The sequence below is a fragment of the Tamandua tetradactyla genome, chromosome 2 (genome assembly GCF_023851605.1).
Source record: "Tamandua tetradactyla isolate mTamTet1 chromosome 2, mTamTet1.pri, whole genome shotgun sequence".
NCBI classification, from domain to species: domain Eukaryota; kingdom Metazoa; phylum Chordata; class Mammalia; order Pilosa; family Myrmecophagidae; genus Tamandua; species Tamandua tetradactyla.
In genome coordinates this window covers 136,086,565-136,112,930 of record NC_135328.1, presented here as the reverse complement: position 1 = coordinate 136,112,930, position 26,366 = coordinate 136,086,565, and the positions used below count along the sequence as shown (strand labels likewise).

At 36.5% G+C, this 26,366-nt stretch overlaps 1 protein-coding gene across 1 annotated transcript in view; it reads left to right on the top strand.

Moving 5' to 3' along the window:
• The window catches only part of DNAH14 (dynein axonemal heavy chain 14), a gene marked incomplete at its 5' end in the record, with an annotated part of 509,245 nt that overhangs the window by 105,768 nt on the left and 377,111 nt on the right, over positions 1–26,366 (top strand). Inside the window, 2 exons of the mRNA XM_077129892.1 lie at positions 16,859–17,025; positions 17,714–18,061. Coding sequence (XP_076986007.1) covers positions 16,859–17,025; positions 17,714–18,061 — 515 coding nt within the window. The remainder of the gene's footprint in view (positions 1–16,858; positions 17,026–17,713; positions 18,062–26,366) is intronic.

Below are 26,366 nucleotides of genomic sequence, written 5' to 3'. Positions count from 1 at the left end.
ACTGTTTTATTCACTGTTCAAATCACTCTGAGATTTATCAGGGCATCGCTCTAGACAAACCTACAAAATCTCATTCCCTACTCAAGGTTCCATGTACATATGGTGTTCAGTTAAACTATCCACATAAGTTATATTAAGAAATCCACTAGTTAAAATATAAATTTTGTACCAAATAAACATTTTCTGCTTTAGTGTCACACATACATTAAGGTTTTAAAATAGGAATTACCATCTATTTTCAACACCCTGCAATATTGACATTCCTTTGTTCTTCCTCATGCAAAAACATTTTTTAATTTGTGTGTTTAGTCACTATCATTGTATACTCTAGGCATTCCTAGATTATACCATCTCAGTCTTTATTGTCTAGCTTTCCCTGTGATTTCATTTGTGCCCCCAGCCCTCCTCACTCTATCATTCTCTCATTCAACTTCATTCAGTGTACTAACATTATTGTATTGCAGTTAGGTGATATTGTGCTATCCATTTCTGAATTTTACAATCAGTCCTGTTGCACAATCTGTATCCCTTCAGCTCCAATTACCCAATATCTACCCTGTTTCTATCTCCTGATGGTCTTTGTCTTAGCTGAAATTCTCCAAGTTCATTTGCTAATGTTAGTTCATATCAATGAGACCATACAGTATTTGTCCTTTTGTTTCTGGCTAATCTCACTCAGCATCATGCCCTCAAGGTCCATCCATGTTGTTACATACTTCATAACTTTATTCTGTCTTACAGCTGCATAATATTCCATCGTATGTGTGTATCGCAGCTTGTTTAGCCACTCGTCGGTTGATGAACCTTTGGGCTGTTTCCATCTCTTGGCAATTGTAAATAATGCTGCCTATAAACATTGGTGGGCAAATCTCTGTTTCTGTCCTTGCCCTCATGTCCTCTAAGTACCTAGCAGTGGTATTGCCAGATCATATGGCAATTCTATACTCAGCTTCCTGAGGAACCACAAAGCTGCCTTCCACAGTGGTTGTACCATTTTGCATTCCCGCCAACAGAGGACAAGTGTACCTCTTTCTCCACATCCTCTCCAGCACTTGTCATTTTCTGTGATACTGATAATGGCCATTCTGGTGGATGTGAGATGATATCTCATTGTGGTTTTGATTTGCATTTCCCTAATAGTCAGGGAAGTTGAGCTTCTGTTCATGTGCCTTTTGGCCATTTGTATTTCCTCTTCTGAGAAGTGTCTGTTCATGTCTTTTGCCCATTTTATAATTGGGTTGTTTGTCTTTTTGTTGTTGAGTTGAACAGTCTCTTTATATATTCTGTATACTAGACCTTTGTCTGATATATCGTTTCTAAATATTGTCTCCCATAGCGTGGGCTGTCTTTTTACTTCCTTGACAATGTTCTTTGATGCCCAAAACTGTTTAATTTTGAGGAGTTCCCATTTAATTATTTCTTTCTTCAGTGCTCATGCTTTGGGTGTAAGACCTAGGAAACCGCCTCCTACTGTAAGATTTATAAGATATTTCCCTACATTTTCTTCTCAGAATTTATGGTCTTAGATCTAGTGTTTAGGCCTTTGATCCATTTTGGGTTAATTTTTGTATAGGGTGTGAGATATGGATCCTCTTTCGTTCTTTTCATATGGATATCCAGTTCCTAGGCACCATTTATTGAAGAGACTGTTCTGTCCAAGGTGAGTTGGCTTGACTGCCTTATCAAAGATCAATTGTCCATAGATAAGAGGGTCTATATTTGAACAATCTATTCAATTCCATTGGTCAGTATATCTGTCTTTATGCCAGTACCATGCTTTTTTGACCACTGTAGCTTTGAAATGTGCCTTAAAATCAGGTGGTATGAGATCTCTGACTTCATTTTTCTTTCTCAGGATATTTTTAGCTATTTGGGGCACCCTGCCCTTCCAGATAAGTTTGGTTATTGGTTTCTCTATTTCTGAAAAGTAAATTTTTGGGATTTTAATTGGTCTGTAAATCAACAGGTAAAATTGACATCTTAGCTATATTTTAGTCTTCCAATCCATGAACATGGTATGCCCTTCCATTTATTTAGGACTTCTGTGATTTCTTTTAGCAATTTCTTGTAGATTTCTTTGTGTAGGTCTTTTGTATCCTTAGTTAAATTTATTCCTAAATATTTTATTCTTTTGGTTGCAATTGTAAATGGATTTTTTTTCTTGATTTACCCCTCAGATTGTTCATTACTAGTATATAGAAACACCACAGAATTTTGAGTGTTGATCTTGTAACCTGGCACTTTGCTGTACTCATTCATTAGCTCTAGTAGTTTAGCTGTGGAGTTTTCAGGGTTTTCGACATACAGTATCATATCATCTGCAAACAGAGTTTTACTTCTTCCTTTCCAATTTTGATGCCTTGTATTTCTTTTTCTTGTCTAATTGCTCTGGCCAGAACTTCCAACACAATGTTGAATAACAGTGGTGATAGTGGACATCCTTGTCTTGTTCCTGATCTTAGGGGAAAGTTTTTAGTTTCTCCCCATTGAGGATGATGTTAGCTATGGACTTTTCATATATTCCCTTTATTATGTTGAGGAAGTTCCCTTCTGTTCTTATCCTTTGAAGTGTTTCCAACAAGAAAGGATGTTGAATTTTGTCCAGTGCTTTTTCTGCATCAATTGAGATAATCATATGTTTTTTCTGCTTTGATTTATTGATATGGTATATTACATTAATTGATTTTCTTATATTGAACCATCCTTGCATACCTGGGATGAATCCTACTTGGTCATGGTGTATAATTTTTTTAATGTGCTGCTGGATTAGATTTGGAAGAACTTTGTTGAGGATTTTTGCATCTATATTCATTAGAGAGATTGGTCTGTACTTTTTTCTTGTAATATCTTAGTCTGGCTTTAGTATGAGGGTGATGTTGGCTTCATACAATGAGTTAGGTAGCCTTCCCTCCTCTTCAGTTTGTTTTGAAGAGTTTGAGCAGGATTGGTACTAATCCTTTCTTGAATGTTTGGTAGAATTCACATGTGAAACCATCTGGTCATGGACTTTTCCATTTTTGGAGCTTCCTAATGACTAATTCAGTTTCTTTACTTGTGATTAGTTTGTTGAGGTTATCTATTTCTTCTCGAGTCAATGTTGGCTATTTATGCCTTTCTAGGAAGTTGTCCATTTCATCTACATTGTCTAGTTTATTAGCATAAAGTTGTTCATAGTATCCTTTCATTACCTCCATTATTTCAGCATGGTCAATGGTTATGTCTCCTCTTCCATTTCTGATTTTATTTATTTGCATCCTCTCTCTTCTTGTTTTTGTCAACCTCACTAAGGGTCCATCAATCTTATTGATTTTCTCATAGAACCAACTTCTGGTTTTGTTGATTTTTTCGATTGGTTTCATTTTCTCAATTCCATTTATTTCTGCTCTGATCTTCATGATTTGTTTCCTTTTGCTTGCTTTGGGGTTAGTTTGCTGTTCTTTCTATAGTTCTTCCAAGTGAACAGTTAATTCCTCAATTTTCGCTCTTCTTTTTTGATATAGGCACTTAGGGCAATACATTTCCCTCTTAGCACTGCCTTTGTTGCATCCCATAAATTTTGATATGCTGTGTTTTCATTTTCATTTGCCTCAAGATATTTACTGATTTCTCTTGTAATTTCTTCTTGAGCCACTGATTGTTTAAGAGTGTGTTGCTGAGCCTCCATATGTTTGTGAATTTTCTGGCCCTCTGTCTATTATTGATTTCCAGTTTCATTCCTTTATGATCTAAAAAAGTGTTTTGTATGATTTAATCTTAATTTAATTAATTACTTTAAAAAATTAATTGAGACTTGCTTTGTGACCTAGCATATGGTCTGTCCTTGAGAATGATCCATGAGCACTTGCGATAAAGGTGTATCCTGCTGTTGTGGGATGTAATGTTCTATAAATATCTGTTAGGACTAGCTCATTTATTGTATTATTCAAATTCTCTGTCTAGATGCTCTTTATTGATGCTCTGTCTAGATGTTCAGTCCTTTGATGAGAGTGGGGAATTGAAGTCTCCAACTTTTATGGTAATGTGTCTGTTTGTCTTTTCAGTGTGTTCAGTGTTTGCCTCATGTATTTTGGAGCAGTCTGGTTTGGTACATAAGTATTTATCATTGTCATGTATTCTTTTTGAATTGTTCCTTTTATTAATGCATACCGTCCTTCTTTGTCTATTTTACTATTTTACATTTGAAGTCTAATTTGTTGGATATTATTATAGCTGCTCATGCTGTTTTCTGATTGTTGTTTGCATGAAATATCTTTTCCGAACCTTTCACTTTCAACCTATGTTTATCCATGGGTCTAAAATGTGTCTCCTGTAGACAATACATAGATGGGTCCTTTTTTTTAATCCATTCTTCCAGTCTGTCTTTTGATTGGGAATTTTGATCTGTTAACATTTAGTGTTATTACTGTAAGGGCAGTACTTTATTCTTCCATTTTGCCTTTTGGATTTTATGTCATATCCAATTTTTCGTCTTTTTTCTTTTACTTATAGTCTTCATTTCTACACTCTTCTCCCCACCTCTCTTTTCTGTCTTTTCCTATCTGTCTCTAGTGCTCCCTTTAGCATTTCTTGCAGAACCAGTCTCTTGGTCACAAATTCTCTCAGTGATTTTTTTGTCTGAAAATATTTTAATTTCCCCCTCATTTTTGAAGGGCATTTTGCTGGGTATAGAATTCTTGGTTGGCAGTTTTCCTCATTTAGTATCTTAAATATGTCATACCACTGACTTCTCACTTCCATGGTTTCTGCTGAGAAATCTACGCGTAGTCTTATTAGGCTTACCTTGTATGTGATAGGTTGTTTTTCTCTTGCTCATTTCAAGATTTTCTCTTTCTGTTTGCCATCTGACATTCTGATTAGTAAGCTTCTCACAGTACTTCTATTTGGATCTGTTCTGTTTGTGGTATGCTGCACTTCTTGGATCAGTAATTTTAAGTTTTTCATAAGAGTCGGGCAATTTTCAGTAATACTCTCCTCCATGAATTTTTCTCCTCCTTTTCCTTCTCTTCTCCTTCTGGGACCCCTACAACACATATATTTGTGCACTTCATTTTGTCATTCAGTTCCCTGAATATTTTTCTGTTGTTTTCCATGTATTTTCTTTTTCTTGTCAGATTTCAGATGTCCCGTCCTCCAATTTACTAATCTTATCTTCTGCCTCTTGAAATCTAACGTTATAGGTTTCCATTGTTTCTTTCTTCTCCTCTCCTGTGCCTTTCATTCCCATAAGTTCTGTGATTTTTTTCAGACTTTCGATCTCTTCTTTTTGCTTGTTCCTTGCCTTCTTTATATCCTCCCTCAATTCATTGATTTATTTTTTATTAGGTTTTCCATGTCTGTTCAAACATGCTGAATTAATTGTTTCAATTCCTATATCTCATTTGAATTGTTGGTTTGTTCCTTTCATTGGGCCTTATCTTCAATTTTCCCAGTATGGTTTGTTATTTTTTGCTGGCGTCTAGGCATTTAATTTCCTTAATTAATTTATTCTGGAGATTGTTTTCATTTTTTTACCTAGGATTTTTTTGCTGGATGACTTTGTTGTCTATCTGTTCTTTGACATTCAGTTCAGCTTATTCTAGACCTCTAGCTTAGGTTTTGTTGAACAGATCCGAATTTTTCAGTTCTTGTTTTCTTGCTTCTTGCCCTGCCTGTGTAGTGCCTTTTTTCATTCCCTTTAGGATGTTAAGTATTACAGACCTAAGTAGGTTTTCCCAAACTGAACTGGCCTCCTCTCAGGAGGAAAGAGTCACCTGTGTCAGTTTTCCCTGAGTGTGAAGCCAAGCAGGTTGAAAGACTTTCCTATGAAATCTCTGAACTTTGTGTTCTTCCTGTACTGCCCAGTATCATGGTGCTTGCCTGTCTTCAGGTCCCACCAGCATAAGGTGATGTGTTACTTTTAATGTCAGTGGACTCTCCCTGCTGGGAGGCATCCTTGAGACAGAGAAGAGGTTGTAGGCTGGATTTAATGCTTCAGTTTTCAAAACACTGTGGTCTGAATTCCTTGAGGTAGGGATTCCACCTAAGCTGGGCCCCACCCCTCTCCTGGGGAAGGCACAGACTCCAGACAAACCCTCAAACAAGCTTAATTCTGCTTCTGTCTGGGGCAGTTGGAGCCTGAGAAGCCCTGCAGCTGTATCCAAAGAGCAGTCAGGCCATTGCAAAGAAGAAAAGAAAAAAAATTCCTTTTCAGAGCCGGACTCCCGTTCCTCGGGTTTACCAATCATGAGCTTAAGTTGGTAATTTGCTCTGTGAATCTCCAGGTCTTATGTGCCCACTCCTTTCTTTCAGGTCTCAGAGCTTTTCAAGTATTTTGTGCTGTCCAATCCAAAAAAACCTTTTTCTTTTTCTTTTTCTGCCAGCCCTGGTCCATCTGTGCTGGGACAAAACCAGCAATCTCAGCTTTTACTCGAGGTTCAGCTGACCTGGGGGCCTATTTTTAGTAGTCAACTTGTAAATTAATTCCACATATTGGAGCTTGGTAGAGCTCAGCCCATTGCTGCTAGTAAAGTCTGTTTCCTATCCTCTCTGGAAGCAGCCTGTGGGGGAGGGTCGCTGGCTGCCGCTGCTTGGGGAACTCACAATTCTGGGTGGGCAACTGTTGCTCTGGCAAATGTTTTTTCCTCAATACCTGTTGGTAAGGACCACCAGGAACAGTTTGCATTTTGCTGGCAAGGCCAGCAGTATACTTTTATTGTCTTACCTTAAGGGTATATGAACTCTCCAGCCATAGGCATAATCTTGTCCATAGGGATCTTGCTCATTTCTCCCTCCTTAAAAGACATCACACTGATCCATTATATTGATGATACAATGTTGGTTGAACATAGAGACCAAGAAGTAGGAACTACTCTAGACTTACCGGTAAGGCATTTGTGTGTCAGAGGATGGGAGACAAATCCAAACAAATTACAGGGGCCTTCCATCTCAGTGAAATTTCTAGGTGTCTAGTGGTGTGTGGCATGTCAAGAGATCCCTTTTAAGGTAAAGGATAAGCTATTGTACCTGTCCCTTCCTGTGACCCGAAAAGAGGCCCAATGTCTAGTTAGCTTCTTGAGAGAGCATATTCCTCTTTTGGGTGTGCTACTCCAACCCATTTACTGAGTAACCAGAAAAGCTGCTAGTTTAGAGGGGTAACTGGAACAAGAAGAGGCTTTGTGACAGATCCAGTCTGCTGTGCAAGCTGCTCTGCTACTTGGATCATATGTTGCAGCAAATCCAGTGGTGCTAGAAGTGTCAGAAGCAAATTTGAATGCTGTCTGGAGCCTTTGGCAGGGCCCCAATATGAGAATCACAATGTAGGCCCTTAGGATTTTGGAGTAAAGCCTTTCTATCCTCTGCAGATAACTACTCTCCTTTTGAGAAACAGCTTTTGGCTTGCTTCTGGGCCTTAGTAGAGACTACTTAACCATGGGCCACCAAGTTACCATGAGACCTGAGTTGCCTAGGGGGTTATCTGACCCAGCAAGCCATAAAGTTGGGCGTGCACAGCAGCACTCCATCATAAAATGGAAATGGTATATAAGAGGTAGGACTCTAGCAGGTCCTGAAGGCACAACTAAGTTACATGAGGAAGTAGCCCAAATACCTATGGCCCACACTCCTGCCACATTACCTTTTCTTTCCCAGCTCAGAGCTATGGCCTCTGGGGGGAATGCCTTACAGTCAGTTGACTGAGGAAGTGAAAACTTGGGCCTGATTTACAGATGGTTCTGCATGGTATGCAGGTACCACCTGAAAGTAGATAGCTGTAGTACTACATCCCCTTCCCAGGATGTTCCTGAAGGACAGTGATGAGGGGAAATACTCCTAGTGGACAGAACTTTGAGGAGTGCACCTGGTTGTTCATTTTGCTTGGAAGGAGAACTGGTTAGAGGTGTGTTTGTATACTGACTCACAGGTTGCTGCTAATGTTTTGCTGTATGGTCAGAGTATTGGAAGGAGCATAATGGAAAATTGGTGACAAAGAAGTCTGGGGAATAGGCATATGGATGAACCTTTCTGAGTGGGCAAAAAACAGTTGAATGCACTTTTGAAGATACTTGTGTCCCATGTGAATGGTCACTAGAGAGTGGCTTTAGCAGAGGAAGGTTTTAATAATCAAGTGGATGAGATGACCCGTTCTGTGGATACAAGTCATCCTCTTTCCCCAGCCACTCCTGCCATTGCTCAATGAACTCATGAACAATGTGGTTATGATGGTGGGGATGGAGGTTATGCATGGGCTCAGCAACATGGATTTCCACTCATCAAGTCCAGCCTGGCTATAGGCACTGCTGAGTACCCAGTCTGCCAGCAGCAGAGACCCACACTCAGACCCTGATATGGCACGATTTCCCAAGGTGATAAGCCTGCTACCTGGTGGCAGGTTGATTACATTGAACTACTTCCATCATGGATGGGGCAGCAATTTGTTCTAACTAGAATATACACATTCTCTGGATATGGGTTTGCCTTCCTTGCACATAGTGCTTCCACCAAAACTGCCATCTGTGGACTTATGGAATGCCTTATCCACCCTCATGGTTTTCCACTCAGTATTGCTTCTGATCTAGGAACCCACTTCACAGCAAATGAAGTACAGGAATGGGCATATGCTCATGGAATTCTCGGGTCTTACCATGTTCCCCATCACCAATGGCAGCTAGGTTGATAGTATATTGGAATGGGCTTTTGAAGACCCAATTATGATGCCAGCTACATGATAATGCTCTGAAGGGCTGGGGCAGTATTCTCCAGCAAGCTGTGTTTCCTTTCAGTCAGCATCCACTCTATAGTGCTGTTTTTCCCATAGCCAGGATTCACAGGTCCAGGAATCAAGGGGTAGAAATTGAAGTGGCACCACTCACTATCACTCCTAGTGATCTGCTAGAAAAATTTTTACTTCTTTCAGCAACCTTGAGTTCTGCTGGTCTACAGGTTTTAGTTGCAAAAGGAAAAGTGTTCCTACCAGGTGCACAATTCCATTGAACTGGAAGTTGAGACTGCCACCTGGCCACTTTGGGTTTCTTATGCGTCTGAATCACTGGGCAAGAAAGGGGATTTCTGTACTGGCTGGGGTAATTGATCCTGCCTATCAACAGGAAATAGGACTGCAACTCTACAGTGGAAGTAAAGAAGAATTTTCCTGGGGTGCAGGAGATCTTTTAGGGCATCTTTAGTACTACCATGCCCTGTGTCAATGGAAAACTGCAACAACCCAATCTAGACAGGACTACAATGGCCCAGAGACTTTAGGATGAAGGTTTGTTTCACTCTACCAGGCAAAGAACCCTGGCCAACTGAAGTGCTTGCTGAGGATAAAGGGAACATGGGATAGGTAGTGGAGGAAGATAGTGATACATAAGAACTACAACCACTTGAGCAGTTACAGAAATGAGTACTGTGATAACATGAATATTTCCTCCATGTTTTGTTATGAGTATGTTTGTATTTGTACATAAAGCAAACATCCTGTTTTATTTATCATATTACATTAGTTATATTGTTTGTGTTATAGTATTTAAGTTATAGGATATCAAGTGTAAGAGTAAATGTTGCCTAAGGACTTGCACCCTATTCTGGAGAGATTTACTGTGTTTCTGGTTGTATTTGAGTATTGTTAGGTGAGACATAAGTCTGTCATTGTGTTCTCTTTAGATATTAAGTATGGTTTAAGGTGATGTGTATAGCTGCCAAGTTGACAAGGTATGGGCTGTGATGGTTAGGTTCAGGTTTCTGTTTGGCCAAGTGATGGTGCCCAATTCTGGTCAGACAAGCACTGGCCTAACCATTACTGCAAGAATATTTCATGGCTGGTTAATAAAACAGAAGGCTGGTTTATTAAATCATTAGTCAGTTGATTGATCTGTGATTACATCTACAATCAACTAAGGGTATGTCTTCTGCAATAAGAGAATCCAATCAGTTGAAGACTTTTAAGGGAGAAGAGAGAATTTTCATTTCTTTTTTAGCCAGCCAGCCTCTCCTGTGGAGTTTGTTGAGGAACTTGATCAGAGTTGCCAGCCTTACGGCCTGCCCTGTAGATTTTGGACTCTTGCATCCCCAGTTGTATGAGATACTTTTATAAATCTTGTATTTCAGATAACTCCTGTTGGTTCTGTTTCTCTAGAGAACCCTGACTAATATGCACCTTAAATAGATTTTTAATAATTCTTTTCCAGTTGTATGTTACAAAATTGGAATACGTTACATGGCAGTTACTAGCTTCATCAAAGAATTTATCCTTTTCCCTTGAGCTAAGTCTTAAGAGGATGTTAAAACTGCAGGGCACTTGGCAGTTCTTTAAATGCTTTATTTTCTCCATAGTTTGCTGAGTTCAAGGACCCTCTTTCCAGCCTGTGCTGGATTTCCCTTTGCAAGCACTAGGAGTTCAGGGTCCTCCTCCCATACATTATGACTACTATCTTATTTTAAGCTTCTTTTTTTCCTAAAATCTGCCTGATATACAATCAGCATGTCCTTGGAAATTTCAAATTGATTTTAAAGATTGTATTTCTTCTTAGTGTTATAAAACATGGATTTCTTTTAAAAATCAAGAAATAATACACAGCTTTAATAATTCTTAACCTAGTCTATTTAAATCAGGTAGGAATTTCTTGCTGAGTAAAATCTAGAGATAGTTGTATCTTACAGTGTTGTATATGAGCTCTTTTCCCATGATAGCTGTACTCTCTTGTCAGGCTGACTTTTTCCTTCCACATTTTTCTCAGTAGTCCGTAGAATTGTTCCACTGTCTGATAGTACTCTGATCTGATATTCTTTCCTTTGTAGATAATTTATTTCTGTCAATAACTTGTCATTTGAAGTTAGGAACTTTACTACAATAAAGCTAGAAAAGTTATTTTTGGGGGGAGGGTTCACAAAAATGTTTGATTTTTTTTTTTGCTTTTTTATTGTATAATATAACATACAAAGCAAAGAAATAAAAAAGCAATAGTTTTCAAAGCACTCTTCAACAAATAGTTACAGAACAGGTCCCAGGGTTTGTCATGGACTACCATATGATCCTCTCATATTTTTCCTTCTTGCTACTCCAGAATATAGGACGCTAGAGGGCTTAAATATTTTTTTATCATCACAACTGAGTTTTTTTCCTTCTTTTTTTGGTGAAAAATAACATATATCCAAGAAAGCTATAAATTTCAAAGCGCAGCACCACAATTAGTTGTAGAACTTATTTCAGAGTTTGACATGGGTTACAATTTCAGAATTTTAAGGTTTTACTTCTGACTGCTCTAAAAGAGCATATGCTCTAAAAGAACTTATCAATTTAATGATTCAGCATTCATATGCATTTGTTAAATCCTGTGTAACTCCGCCATCACTTTTGATCATTCCATCTGTCTCTCTAGGGGTGTTTGGGCTATGGCGATTCTAAATTTTTCATATTGGAAGGGTCTGTCACTAATATGGGGTAGGGAGAGGGAACTATCTAATGTTCTGGAGAGACTGGGTTAGGTTTCAGAACTTATCTGAACCAGGGACTCATCTGGAAGTTGTAGGTTTCTGGAAAGTTACTCTAGTACATGAAACCCTTGTGGAATCTTCTGTATTGCCCTAGGTGTTCTTTAGAATTGGCTGGAACGGTCCTGGTTTGGGGTTGGCAGGTTATGATAGGCAACAATGTCTAACTGAAGCTTGCATAAGAGCATCCTCCAGAGTAGCCTCTCGACTCTATTTGAACTCTCACTGCCAATGATACTTTATTAGTTACAGTTCTTTTCCCCATTTTGGTCAGGATGTAATTGTTGATCCCACTCTGCCAGGTCTGGATTCATCCCTGGGAGTTATCTCCCATGTCGCCAGGGAGACTTTCACCCTTGAATGTCATGTCCCACATAGGGGGAAGGGCAACAATTTCCTTTGCACATTTGGGCTTAGAAAGACTGAGGTCATATCTGAGTAACAAAAGAGGTCCTCCAAAACTAACTCTTAGGCATGACTATAGGTAGTCTAAGCTTCTCCGCTACCTACATAAGCTTCACAAGAGTAAGCCTCATGATCAAGGGCATGGCCTAGTGATTTGGGTATCCCTAAAGTTTGAAACAGTATCAGGGAATTCCTTGATGGTAAGGTTTAATAGTTTCATATTTTTTCTTCCATCCCTCAAGGGACTTTGCCAATAGTTTTTGATTATCTGCTTAATGTACTCTAGGATGTATCCAGGCATTACAATATCTATACAGGATTTAAGGACCTCTTTCTTATTCTGTGAAATTTATAGCTTTCTTGGTTACATGTTATTTTTCACAAAAAAAAGAGAAGAAAAAAGACAATTGTGATAATAGACTGTTTGAGTTGTTCAATAGAAATGTTATTCTATATTAATCTTTCTGAAAATGCAGTGAAGCTTTTCAAACTAAAGCACTTAAGTCTTTTTTGCAGACTCTACATATATTACTTTTTCTCCCTCTGAATTTTTTGCTGTTCAGACTCTCCACGTATTTCTTTTTCTCCCTCTGGATTTTTTGCTGTTCAGACTCTCCACGTATTCCTTTTTCTCCCTCTGGATTTTTTGCTGTTCATCTTTAAGTTACCTATATCTGAACAGTTCATTACTTCTTTTTTTCTTTGTTATGAAATGTTTCTACCACTTTATTTTTTCACATTTTTATGGTGATATAATTGGACACTTATAAAGAGTTGTAGCATAGTGCTGAGTTCCTGTATACCCTTCATATGCTTTCTGTAACCATAGTAAAATCATCAAAATTAAGAAATAACATTAGTACAGTACTATTTAAAAACTACTGACTTTATTTGGATTTTCCCAGTTGTTTCATTAAATCCTATTTTCTGCTCCAGGATCCAATCTAGGATCCCACAATGCATTTTGTTGTCATATCTCTTAAGTTTCCTCCAATCTGTAACAGTTCCTCAGTATTTCCTTGTCTTTCGTGACCTTGAGATTTTTGAAGAGGACTAGTCAGTACTTTATAAACTAGCTCTGAATTTTGGATTTTCTAATGTCTCATAGTGGGCTTGAGCTCATACATTTTGGGGAAGAATACCACAGCAGTTGTCCTTTTCAGTTTATTTCATGAGGTGGTACATGATGTTGATAACCTTTTTAGTGGTGATGCTAACTTAGGTTAAGGTGGGATCTGCCAGGTTTCTCCCCTATAAAGTTAACTATATTTTCTCTTGGAATTTAATAAATATGTGAGAGGAGAGACTTTGAGATTATGCAGATGTTCTGTTTCTCCTGAAAACTTTGCCCACTAATTTTAGCATGCATCAGTGGCTCTTGCCTGCCGTAGTTATACTACTGTAGAGTACTATACTCTATAGTATAGAGTTGTAATGGTAATTTTCCATTTCCCTCATCCTTATACATTTATTAATTGAAATCCTTTCGTAAAGAATAGTTGTCCCAGCTCCTCCATTTATGTGCTCAGTAATTTGTTTATACCAATATAAACTCATTGATACATCTGTCTTATATATGTCTGTGTGTATACATATATATGTGTTTATGTATATTTGTGTGCACGTTTGTGCATTTGTGTATATATAAATATGTATATATATTTACTTTGGAAATAATTAAACATTTAAATTATCCCATACTTTCAACCACCCTCATAAAACAACTATTTTCATTTGGCATTTTTACATCCATGTGCATTCATTGGTCACTTTTATATTTAAAATATTCTGTTAACATTTAGCATTATGTTGCAAACATTGTCCACATTGCTGCAAATACCCTCATAATTATGATAGTCAATGTGTTGACATTCCATAATATACTTAACTATTAATGTGATGTTATATATTTGGTTATTCACAAATATTCATTTCTATAGACAGTTCTTAAGTTAATATATTTTGGCACATTAGCTTGTGGTTTCTATCGAATCTTCTTGTAGAATAATTTGATAAGAATGAAGTTGTTGGCTTAAAAGTCTTTCTTGTTGATTTAGAGGAATTCTTTTGGATTAAGAGAATTAACCTTTTATCTTTAATATGAGTTAACTTTTTACCAGTTTACGGTTTGTCTTAATTTTATGTTGGTATTTTCTCATACAGAAAATTATTTTTAAAGAATAGCTTTTATTGAACCTTTTAAAAAATGTCTTCAGGGTATAGTGTCTTAGCTAGAGGGCTTCTAAATGCCTGTATTATAAACAATATTCTCACTTATTTTCTAATTCTATTATGACTTCCCTTTTATATTTAGATTCTGAGATTTATTTGATGTATGCTGTGAAGTAGGACTTCATTTTATTATTTCAGGCAGATGACTGATTTATCTGTCCCAACATCATTATGGAATGCATATCCATTCTTCACCTTTACTTACTTGAAATGTCATTTTTATCATTTATCATATTTCAATATCTTTTTCATTTTATTTTTGGGTATATTCTTTTGATCAGTCTGTAACTTATATACCAGTATTATACTGTTTCAGTCATTATATAGCTTGGTAATATTTTTATCATCTATAGCAGTCTCCTTTTTTAATTTTCTTTTTCCCCCAGAAATTTCCTGGGTTCACTGATATATATATATATATATATATATTTTTTTTTTTTTTTTACATGGACGAGCACCAGTAATCGAACCTGGGTCTCTGGCATGGCAGGCGAGAACTCTGCCTGCTGAGCCACTGTGGCCTGCTCAACATTTATTTTAATCTTTGGTTTCTAACACAATAATATTGTTATTTATTTTGTTGCTCAAATTGTCCCAACTTTGTTTTGGAAGAACGATTCTTTCAGATTGGCTCCTGTTCCTTTCAATCTTCTTTTTTTTGTAACTACCTCTTAAGTTTCTGTTGACCACAAGATGCTTGAGGCCCATCTTGTGTTTTTCCTGCCCCCTGTCCTTGAATCAACCTGTCCTCCAAGGAGCCTTGGTTCCTTTTATTGGAAAATAGAATTTAGAAACCATGATCTAGGCACCAAGTGTGCTTATTGTTACAGAAGCGTCACTGCTTCCAGGCCCGTCAGTGAGAAGAATTACAAAATATATGTAATACATATTTTTTAGTATTTGCTCATGCATATACACATCTATCTTTATTTCTATATCCATCCTAATATGTGTATATTTAAAACCATGAGTTCTTAATGGTACCTTGGACTACAGTCCAGCACCTCAGAGTTCCTTCTAGCCTTCTTTCTTTCTTTAGCTTCCTTCTCTGTTGGTGAGAAATCTGGCTCACATAATCCATAAAATATTTACTTATTTGTTTTACCTGTAAAGTAATTTCAGAATTGCTCCTCCATACCCCTGTGAGAAACAAATAAACCAATTAAAGTACAATGTTTGTGTGCAGTTCTTTTTGTCTTTAACCTTCCAGTTTCCAGCCAAAGCTGTTACTTAGGTCAAATCCTTTCTCTTCCAACCTTTTCGGTGTAGTTAGGTAATTCATTTGTAATATATTTAGATTTATTTTTTAGTCTATATTCCATCTTGGGTTCTCTTAACAACCTGGTTGATCACAGTCCCATACAGAACAGTTCTTTCACCCCAGATACCTTTTTGCTGCCCTTTTTTGGGTCTAACCCTTCCCACCCCTTTATCCCTGGTATCTCCTTATTTATTATCTGTCTCTTTAGTTTTGCCTTTTTCAGAATGTCATATAAATGGATAAGTAGCCTTTTGGGTCTGGCAGAATTAGATGAATTTAAGATTCATCCATGTTGTTCATTAATCAGTATCTGTTCCTTGTTATTGCTGGGTTGTATTCTATTGTCTGAATGTACCACAGTGTATTTTTCCATTCACATCTGGGTTGTTTCCTTTGGGTCTATTACGAGTAAATTTGCTATAAGTATTCACATACAAGTTTGTGTATAAACATGAGTTTTCTTTTGGGTAAATATCTCGGCTAAGGTTGCGTCATATGGTAGGTATATATGTGTAAGAACTGCCAAATGTTTCACAAAGCAGGATTTTGCATTCTTAACAACAATATATGAGTTTTAGTTACTCTGCATCCTCATTAGCATTTGATATTGCAAGATTTTTTTTGGCCATTACTAAATGTAGTAAAATCTCATTGCAATTTTAATTTGCATTTCACTAGTGACTAATGTTATTGATCATCCTTTAATACGCTTGTTTGCCATCTATGTATCTTTCTTGATCAAAGGTTTCTTTAGATCTTTTGTCCTTTTAAAAATTGAGGTGCTTGTTTACTTATTGCTGAGTTGTGAGTGATGCTCTGGATACAACTCCTTTATTAAATATAAGATCTGCAAATATTTTCTTCCATTCTTCATTCTGTTTCACAGAGCTGAACTTCAATTTTGATAAAATCCAATTTATTGATTTTTTTTCCTTTATGAATTGTGCTTTTGGTTTCATATCTAAAAACCCTTTTCCCAACCCAATGTCACACAGATTTTTCTCCTAGAAGTTTTATAGATTTGCATTTAATAATTGGGTGTATGATTTTTGTATAGGAGTGAAGTGTTAATTTTTGTATAAGGAGTGAATTGTGGGTCAAGGTTCATATTTATTTTTGCCTATGGACATCCAGTTGTTCAGCTAGACTGTGTACTTCTTAACAGTAGAGATAGTATCTTCGACTCTTTGTTAACTCACAATGGTACAATGCTCTACATAGCAGATACATTTCAAATATCTAACTGAATAGACCTTTCCTGTTTTTATTTTAGTCATGCCCCCTCTGTGGAGTTATCTATGAGTGGTTCTTTTATTTCCATAATATTAAATCCAAATCTTTACACCTATCTTTAAAGGTCATCTGTCAACATAGGTTACCTATCTTTAGCTCTTGAAACAAATCAGTCTTATTTTTCAATATTTCTGGATGTCATGAATAATTTTTAATTGTTTTTATTGTTTCTGAAAAAACTAACTTTTGAATTCTGTGTTTTAGCTACAATTACTCCTCTTTGCCAAGATCCTCGTCTGTCTATCTTTATGGATTTGGCTTCAATTATGGATTTACCTAATAAGTCAGAAAATTTAAGAGAAAGTAAGGGCCAGACCAGATGGCCAGATTGTGAGATTCTTTTTGAAACGGATCCTTCCTACCAAAATAAAGTAAGTTTAAAATCAGTTCATCTTAGGAAGTGTTTGGTTTAAGGAGAAAAAGCCCACTGAAATTATCCTAGGTGAAATGGATTTCTGACAGATTAGAGTATCATAATTCGTAGCAATTGGAAAGTCATTCCCAGATTGTCTACCCACCTGTCTTCCTCATGATCTCTCAACTCTGCTCACCTCTGTATCTTTTCCAATTTCCACTTGCCAGTATGTTGGCTTTCGATGACCCCAACTCTTTCCATTACCGTCTAATTCAGTGTATTTGTTCAAAAGAATCTAATTGGTTTAGTTTGGGTCATGACTCTACCCTATTCAAATGAGCTATTTCTTAGGAATTAGGTGAGATTGCATTTTATATAGAGCAGCCTTTTCTCAGGCTGTGCACATAGCACATAATCTAAAATAAGGTGGCAAGTAGGAGGATAAATCATTGGTTTATGACTAAAAGTAACATAGTAACTATAAAGTTAAATAGCCCAGTAAACCTTTACATAAAAGCCAAATACTAAAAGCCACCAAAAGTTCTTGAAGTCTTATATTTCCAATATACTTAGATAAAGAAGTTCTTATGAAATAAACTCCACATAAGATTATTTTATTTTAGCAGAAACTATTAGCATATCAGACCCTATTTTTGTTCACTCTTACAATAAAAATTCTGACTTTTCAACATTTTTATTTGCAGATTGTGAGCCTCCTGGCTATTATTGGTAATTCAATGGGCCTAGTTAATTTTTACAGCTACAAGTTTCTAAAGTATTGTACCATGGTAGAAAAGGCCAAAATCATGAGTATGAAAATATCATCTGTCAAAGAAGAATTAACTTCAACACAGTTTAAAATTATAATAGATAAATTCATGAACTATTTTAGTCATATCATTAATATGGCCATTGAGAAGCGCATTGGTATTTTTAAGGTTATAAGTCTTGGCTATCAGTCAGAATGCTTGCCATATGTTAACAGTGTCATACATATGAGTCATACCCTCTTGCGCTCTGTAATTCAGAAAAAGAATGAAAATCTGTTGGAGGTAAGTATTTTGAAAATTTCTATTGCATAAGAATATTACAGATTAGTTATTATAATTTTAAAATATGTACTTAGAAAATATACATGGTAACTGTTACTCTTAGAAAATTCTAATATGTATTACATTTATTTGGTTTTTCCATTAAATGTCAATTCCTCAAAGAAGCACTCTCTGATCACTGTATCTAAAATTTCACCCCATATCACTTTCCACCTCCTTTCTTTATTTTATCTTTATTATGTGCATCACTTCCTCATGTTATATAACTGTGTTTATTAATCATCTCCTTGATCAAATTATAGCACATCTGAGATAAATCTGAGTACTAATGCATACTGAGATTTCCCTATGTAATAGGACTGACCCTTTTTTAGGAAGCCTTCTGGTTGGGTTTATCTCCTCAGAGAATATAGTGGTGTGGGGGCTCAGAGAAGAGATTGCAGAACTGAGAAAGGATGAAAAGGTAGGAGCATCCAAAATAACCTTCCACCCATGTAAGTTTCTAGGACAGATATAGATCTTAGTAGATCAGCCTTGATCTATAAAATACACTTTGTAGTACCTAATACCTGCTTTAGGATGTGAATTTATAATAATATCTACTATTTGTTCATTTATTAATCAGACCACAAATAATTCTTATTTTTGTTGTTATATGCCAGGCATTATATTAGATCCCTAGAATATAAAGCTTGTAATAATAGACTTATTCTTGCATTCATAGAGTCTAATCTAGTGTAAAATACATATTCAACAAGCAGTTCCTATAAAGTATAGCTACTATGATATGGAAAGTAGAAGTGCTTTAGTAATATGTGACAGAAGTGCCTAACTTAATCTAGACAGAGACATGGACAACTTGCTAGAAGATGTCGTAACAACTAGAAGAGGAGTAGGAGTTAGCTAGCTAGGGGAGAGTGATGTGGAGGTAATAGGAGAAGACAAAGATTGTTCCAGGAGTATTAGTTTAGCTTAGATTCAGTAGCCTATGACAGAAAACAAAACAAAACAAAAACATAACAGTGGCTTTAGAACATCATCAAGATGGTGAAGTAAGGTATCTCCCCCAAAAGTCTTCCCTCAGAAACAGCTAATAAAAGGAACAAATCCCACTTGCTTGGAACTCTGGAGGACAACAGACTGGAGGAAGAGTCTATAAATTCTGAATTGAAGGGGAAAAAACTACCAGACCCCTCTCCATTACTCAGTCCTGTACAGCATAAGAGTCACACAGAAGCAGCACTCTGGCGAGTACCTCCTGCTATGGAAACAGACCACAGAGACACAGCAGCTAGTTAGCACCCCACACATTTCCAACAGTAGGGACCCAACTCATATAGCCAGGGTGGAAGGCCCCAGGAAACAAAAGAGGTCTGCAGCAGAAATGTTGGCAAGAGGTACACACATTTAACCTGATCTCTAATTTCTAATTTAGATGCTGGAGCATCTAAATGAAAAAAAAGGTGTTTTTGAATATTGACCTCATCTGATTTACTGAGGCAGGACAATCTAATGTGGAAACAAAAATGATCTGAGTGAAATTGTTAGCAAACGGTTGGATAACCTGGTCTTTTAACTGCTAGAACACCTAAATGAAAAAATCAGGTATTTTTGAATGCTGACCACATATGCCTCCTTGGGGCAGGATACCCTAATGTGGAAGTGAGTGGAGGCAGAAAGACCTCATGGAAAAAGAGAAAACCGAACTTCTGTAAGGAAAGATGAATCCCAGGACTGAAAAGTCTAATGAAAGGTGGGAGCACAGAGTGAGGAAATCACAGGAACTGGGGGGAAAAAGTTGGATAAAAAGAAACAGAATAGCTCATGACTCCCAGAGAAGGAACAGAAAAAAGGAAACCTTCCCCGGAGGTGAAACAATTGTACATAAAAGGGTAGGCTTAAAAGTTGCACTACATGTCCAGGGCAAGAAACAGGTGTAGAAGACCTGAGAAACTGAGTTCAGTACAGGCTGCTCTAAAAGGTTCAGTAGAAGCTGGAGCAGGTGTCAAAGAAGAATCTTAACATAATCAATCTACAATAAAACCCTAAACAAAAAGGAGAAAATTAACTTTCAGAAATGGCACATCAAAATAATCAGATGCCCAGATATCAGAAAAACTTCCAAGTGGTAATAAAAAATAAGATATGGCTCAATCAGGAGCAAATTGAAACTTCAGAGGAGATAAAGATTTTGGAACTAAGGAAAGAAATTTCATCAAATTTCTAAGTTCAAGGGGTAAAATGGAAATATGGATAAAAATAAACTAAATATAGATATAGAGCTAAAGGATATTAAGAAGACAGTGTGTGAAAAAAATGAATTGGAAAGTTTAAAAAAAATATTGGGATAAAAAGTGCAATATGGAGATTAAAAATACATTGGAGTCATACAATAGCAAATTTGAACAGGCAGAAGAAAGAATCAGTGTACTAGAAGACTGAACAATTGAAATCATACAGTTGGAAGAACAGAGAAAAGGGACCTGTATGATGGCGTGAGATATACCAACATATACATGGTTCTCCCAAAGAAGAGAAAGGAAAGGGACACAAAGGATATTTGAGGAAATAATGGCTGAACATTTTACTAACTCTTTGGAAAGACATACATGTCCAAGAAGCATAATATACCATACAAACAGATAAATCCTAGTAAGACCTACTCCGATATTAATCAGAATGTCATATGCCAAAAATAGAGAATTCTGAAAGCAGCAAGCAGAAAGCAATTCATCACATACAAGTGATGCTTAATAAATACTAAGTTTCAATTTCTAATCACCAAACCATGGTGGCCAGAAGGCAGTGATATATGTAAGGTACTGAAAGAAAAACAGCTAGCCAAAAATTCTTTATCTGGCAAAATTGTCCTCCAAAAATGAGGGAGAGTTTAAGACTTTCACAGATAAACAAAAACTTGAGTTTCCCAATGAAACAACTGCCATTCAAGAATTTTAAAATGAGTTCTGTAGGTTGAAACAAAAAGACAGGAAAGAGTGGCTTTGAGTAGATGAAGATGTGAAGATCTGTAGTAAGTAAGTAAATGGGTAAATGTAAAACCAAATAGTACTGTATTCTCAATGTATAACTCTACTATTTAACCCCTGTAAGGGTTAGAATACTATTGAATAAAAAATAATCTTATTTCCTGATAATGGACATGCAAAATATAAAGAGATAACATGGGACAAAAAATTTTGTGCCTCAAAGGACTTCATACATACAGAATGGGAGAAAACGTCTGGAAACCATATACCTGATAAGGGTTTTATTTCCAGAATCTATAAAGAAATCCTACAATTCAACAAAAACCAAAACAACCCAATTAAAAAATAGTCAAAAGACTTGAATAGACACATGAAAACGTGTTCAACACCATTAGCCATCGGGGAAATAGAAGTCAAAACTATAATGATGTTCCATTTCACACCTTTCAGAAGGGCTGCTGTTGAAAAAATGTAAATAAAAATGTTGGGGAGGATGTGGAGAAACAGAAATAGTCCTTTATTGTTGATAGGAATAAAGTTGTGCAGCTGCTGTGAAAAAAGGTTTGGTGGTTCCTCAGAAAGGTGAGTACCATATGACCCTGCAATCCTACTTCTAGCTATATATGCAAATGAATTGAAAGCAGGCACTTGAACAGATATTTGCACAATGTTCATGGCAACATTCACAATTTAAAAGATGGAAGCAGCCCAAGTGTCCATCTTGGCTGAATAAGCAAAATATCTATTCGTACAAACGGAATATTATGCAGACTGAAAAAGGAATGATACGGTGCAAGAACCTGGATGAACCTGGAAGATACCATGTTGAATAAAATAAGTCGGGCACGAAAGGACAAATATTAAGTAACTTCACTGTTATGAAACAATTAGAATAATCAATATCATGGAGTCAGAAACTAGAATACAATTTACCAGGGCTGGGGAGGGTAAAAGAAGGGGCTTTTAATTTATAATCGGTATATAATTTCTGTTGCAGGTGACTGAAAAACTGTGGTAATGGATGAGGGTTGTTTGTCCAACATTGTGAATATAATTAACAAACTTAATTTTATATCTCATTGTGGTTAAAGGGAGAAACTTTAGGTTGTATATATGTTACTGAACCAAAAATATAGAAAAATAACAGTGGCTTAAATAAGTTAGAAATGAATTGCACTCTCAGATAAACAGTTCAGCGAGAGAACCCAGGACTGCTATGATGTTTTCATGAAGTCATCAGGGACATAGGCTACTTCGGGCTCACCGCACTCTTGTCCCTAGAGCCTGGTTCTCTTGCACATTATCCAAGATGCCTGCTATATGTTCAGAGAACCTAACCTCATTCCCAGCAGCAGGATGGAATTAAGCAGCAAATAAGGAAATCTTCCAATTCTATTTTGATGACTGTTTCCCAGAAGCACCAGAACTTAGTTACGTGGCTTTGCTTAGCTGCATAAGTAAGTGAGAAATGTATTCTTTTAACTAGATGGAGGGTATTCCAGATAAATTCAGGATATGTTACTCAGGTGGTGAAGAAAAATGACGTTGAAGTAGTCAGCAAGAACATACCTCAGCCTCAGGAAATAGGAATAGCAGGAAAGGCCCAAAGAGAGCAAGGCACACCTGAAGAACTGAATATATTCTGTGAAGAGGAATTGGCTAAGGGATTATATTAAGGCCTTTGTAAGCCATGTCAGGACTTTGAACATTATCCTCAATACTATGGGAATTATTACAGGCTTTACAATTTACATTTTTATGAGGGTTATTACTCTGGCTACAATGTGAAGAATGGATTGAAGTGAGACAAGACAGAAGGGAAACTGTTTCCTTAATCTTGGGAAGAGATGTTGATAGCTTGAACTAATATAGTAACAATGTGGAGTCTGAGAAACATAGATTTGAGATGTTTTTAGTAGATGGAATAAATAAGATTTGGTGATTGACTGCATCTGAGGAATAATACTTTCAGGTTTTAGTATGCAGCAAGATGGTGAATGATGCCGTTCATTCACTAGGAGGGAAACAGAACTCATTAAATTGTATATAATGTTCACGTAGAGAGATCCAAATGTATGTCTGGATGTCAGAAGAGAGGTCTGAACTGGAAGTATAGATTTGATTTATCAGCATGTAGGTAGTCATTGAAGTCATCAGAGTGAAAGAATATCTTTGTGGAGTGGGAAGAGAAGAGAACTGTATATTTCTGAAGAATAGAACATTTAGGGGATAGCTAGAGAAAGAAATACCTGCAAAGTATACTGAGAAGGAGCAATATACTTAAGAGGAAAACAAGAGAATATTTTGAGGAGAGAACATTTAATAATTTTTAATTTTGCAAGGGTTTACAGAAGTATTGAAAATTCCACATTAGGTGAAATGCGTGCTAGATCTAAAACTAAATGCTCTCTCTATACATTATCTTTCGACTCACAATGAACTTATACAGAAATTACTCTCTATTTCATTTAGGATTGCCGTGCTGATTTGAAAGTGTTATGTAACTCAGAAAAGCCATGCTCTCTTAAAAAAAAGTTTTTTTATCATGAAATATAACATGCATACACAGAAAAGAAAGAAAAAGCAATTGTTTTCAAAGTAGACTTCAACAAATAGTTACAGACAAGGTTTCATAGTTTGTTATGGGTTACCATTCTGCAATTCCTATTTTTCCTTCTAGTTTTTCCAAAACACTGGACGCTACAAGAAATATCAAAGTAGTGCTTCAGCAGTCATATTCATTTCTTAAATCCTATTTTCCCTGTTATAACTTTTCCTTCTCCCCTTGATCCTTCTCCCAATTATGTAGGGATGTTTAGGCAATGCCCATTCTGATTTTTTCATGTTGAGAAGGGGTGTTAACACTAAAGGATACAGAGATGCAATTAGTTGATAAACTTAGAGGTTAGTGCCTCTGGGTTTCAGGGTTTATCTGGCCTAGGAGCCCTCTGAAAATAATAGGTTTCAGGAAAGCAAACAGTGCATGGAACTTTGATTGAATCTCAGTTCAAGCCCTAGGTGTTCCTAAGAGTTAACAGGAGTGATGTTGGTTGAGGTTAGCAAATCATGGCAGTTAGTACTGTCTAACTGAAGCTTGCATAAGAGTAGCCTCCAGAATAGCCTCTTGACTCTATTTGATCTCTCTTAGCTATTGACACCTTATTTTATTATACATCTTTCCCCATTTTTGTTTAAGAAGGTGTTGTCAATCCCATAGTGCCAGGGCCAAACTCATCCCTGGGAGTCATGCCCCATGTTATCAAGGAGACTTCCATCCCTGAATGTCATGCCCCACATAGAGGGGAGAGGAATGATATTCCTTGCTGAGTTGGGCTTAGAGAAAGGCCATATCTGAGCAACAAAAGAGATTTCCTGGAATCAGCTCTTAGGCCTTGTTTTAGGTAGGCTTAGCTTCTCTACTACACAAATGAGTTTCATAAGGGTAGGTCTCAAAATCAAGGGCTTGGCCTATTTTCTTGGAAGTCCTAGTGGTTGATAGGGTATGTGGAGTTTCCCAGATGGGAAAGTTCAGTAATTCCATTTTTCTTCCTTTGGCCTCTCAAGAGATTCTTCACCAATACGTTTTTTTCTTTTTTTTCTTTTTTTTGTATACTATATGGTGGGGGTCACATTTCGTTTGTTTTTCTGTGTGACTATCCTATTATTGCAGCACCATTTGTTGATTTTCTTCTTTTTTTCTTTTGGGGGGCAGTACATGGGGTCTCCTGCATAGCAAGTGGGAATTATACCACTGAACTACCCTTGCACCCCCTTCTACCAATACTTTTTAATTATCAGCCCACCATATTCTGAGATATATCTGGGTATTAAAATAAACTATATAGAATTACAAGGTCTTGTCCTGTTCTGGACTCCATGAATTTGGGTTGTTTAAATGAGCTATCCAGACAGGTTGATTTAGATTGTGTGTTACAGAAAATTTAGGTTCTAGATATAATAAACCTCTCTTCCTTTGGTCTCTTACAGTAGATGAAGGTCTAGAATATATATATATATACTATCATCTTTCACCCTTTATTTTGATTTACCTTAGTCCCAGCCAGATTTTTATCTCGAATTAAAGGTTGATTTCTTTTTCAGCTTCTTTTAACTTTCAGGGCTGCCACATTCCATTTCTGGGTCTTAGATGTTACAGAGTTATTCAGAGTTCCAGGGAGATCCTATATAGCTCAGTGTCTCAGAATCTAGAAATAGTCTTAATAGCTTCAAACTTACGTGTGACCGTTATAAGGTCTTACAATCTAGATTCTAATTTTCTTTTAAGTATTTTCTGAAAGAGACCTTAGCATATTTTTTGTTTTGTTTTTGGCTTATTTTGCATGACACTTTATCCCCAAGTTTTCTTCCGTTTGTTGCATGCCTCTTGATGACCTTCCATTTTGTGGTTGCACCATATTCCATCATATATATGTATCAGAGTTCGCCATTTTAATTCTCATGCTTTGTACTTTTTGGGTCTCTCTGTCTATTGGGCATCATAGACAGTATCCAAAATAAACTATGTCTTACAGTATTCCAGTTCATTTATTTCTACTTTAAGTTTTGTTATTTGTCATCTTTTATTTGCTTTGGGGTTAGTTTGCTGTTCTTTAAATTCTCCTGCTAAGCAGTTAAGTCCTCCATTTTTTCCTATTCTTTTTTTTTAGTACAGGCATTTAGAGCAATAAATTATCCTTTCTGCACTACCTTTGCCTCATCCTTTGTTCTTTATTTGTATTTGAGAATTTGTATTCTCAATATTCTCTCCAGATAGTCACTGATTTTTCTAGCAATTTGACTCAACTCTTTAAGAGTGTATTTAATTTCCATATATTTGTGAAAGCTCTGTTTTTTTTGGTGATTGTTTCCTGCTTCATTCTTTTGTGGTCAGAGGAAGTGCTTTGGATAATTTCAGTCCTATTAAATCTCGAAAGACTTTTTTGTTTGTTTGTTTCTCAGGTTATGATGTATCCTGGAGAACTTTCCATGTGTACTATAGAAGAATGTATATCCTATATTTGGGGGGTGTAATAGTCTATATATGTCTAGTAGGTCTGATTAATTTATTACATTGTTTAGATTTTCTCTTTCCTTCTTGATCCTTTGTCTGGTTGTTCCATCTGAAGTGGAGAGTGGTGTATTGAAGTCTTCCACTATTATTGTTGAAACATTTGTAACTTATTTCAGTTTTACTAATGTTTGCCTCATGTGCTTTGGAGCACCTTGATTGGGGCCATAAACGTTTATGATTCTTATTTCCTCTTGAATTGTCCCTTTAATTAATATATAGTGTCCTTCTTTGGTGTCTTATGATGTCT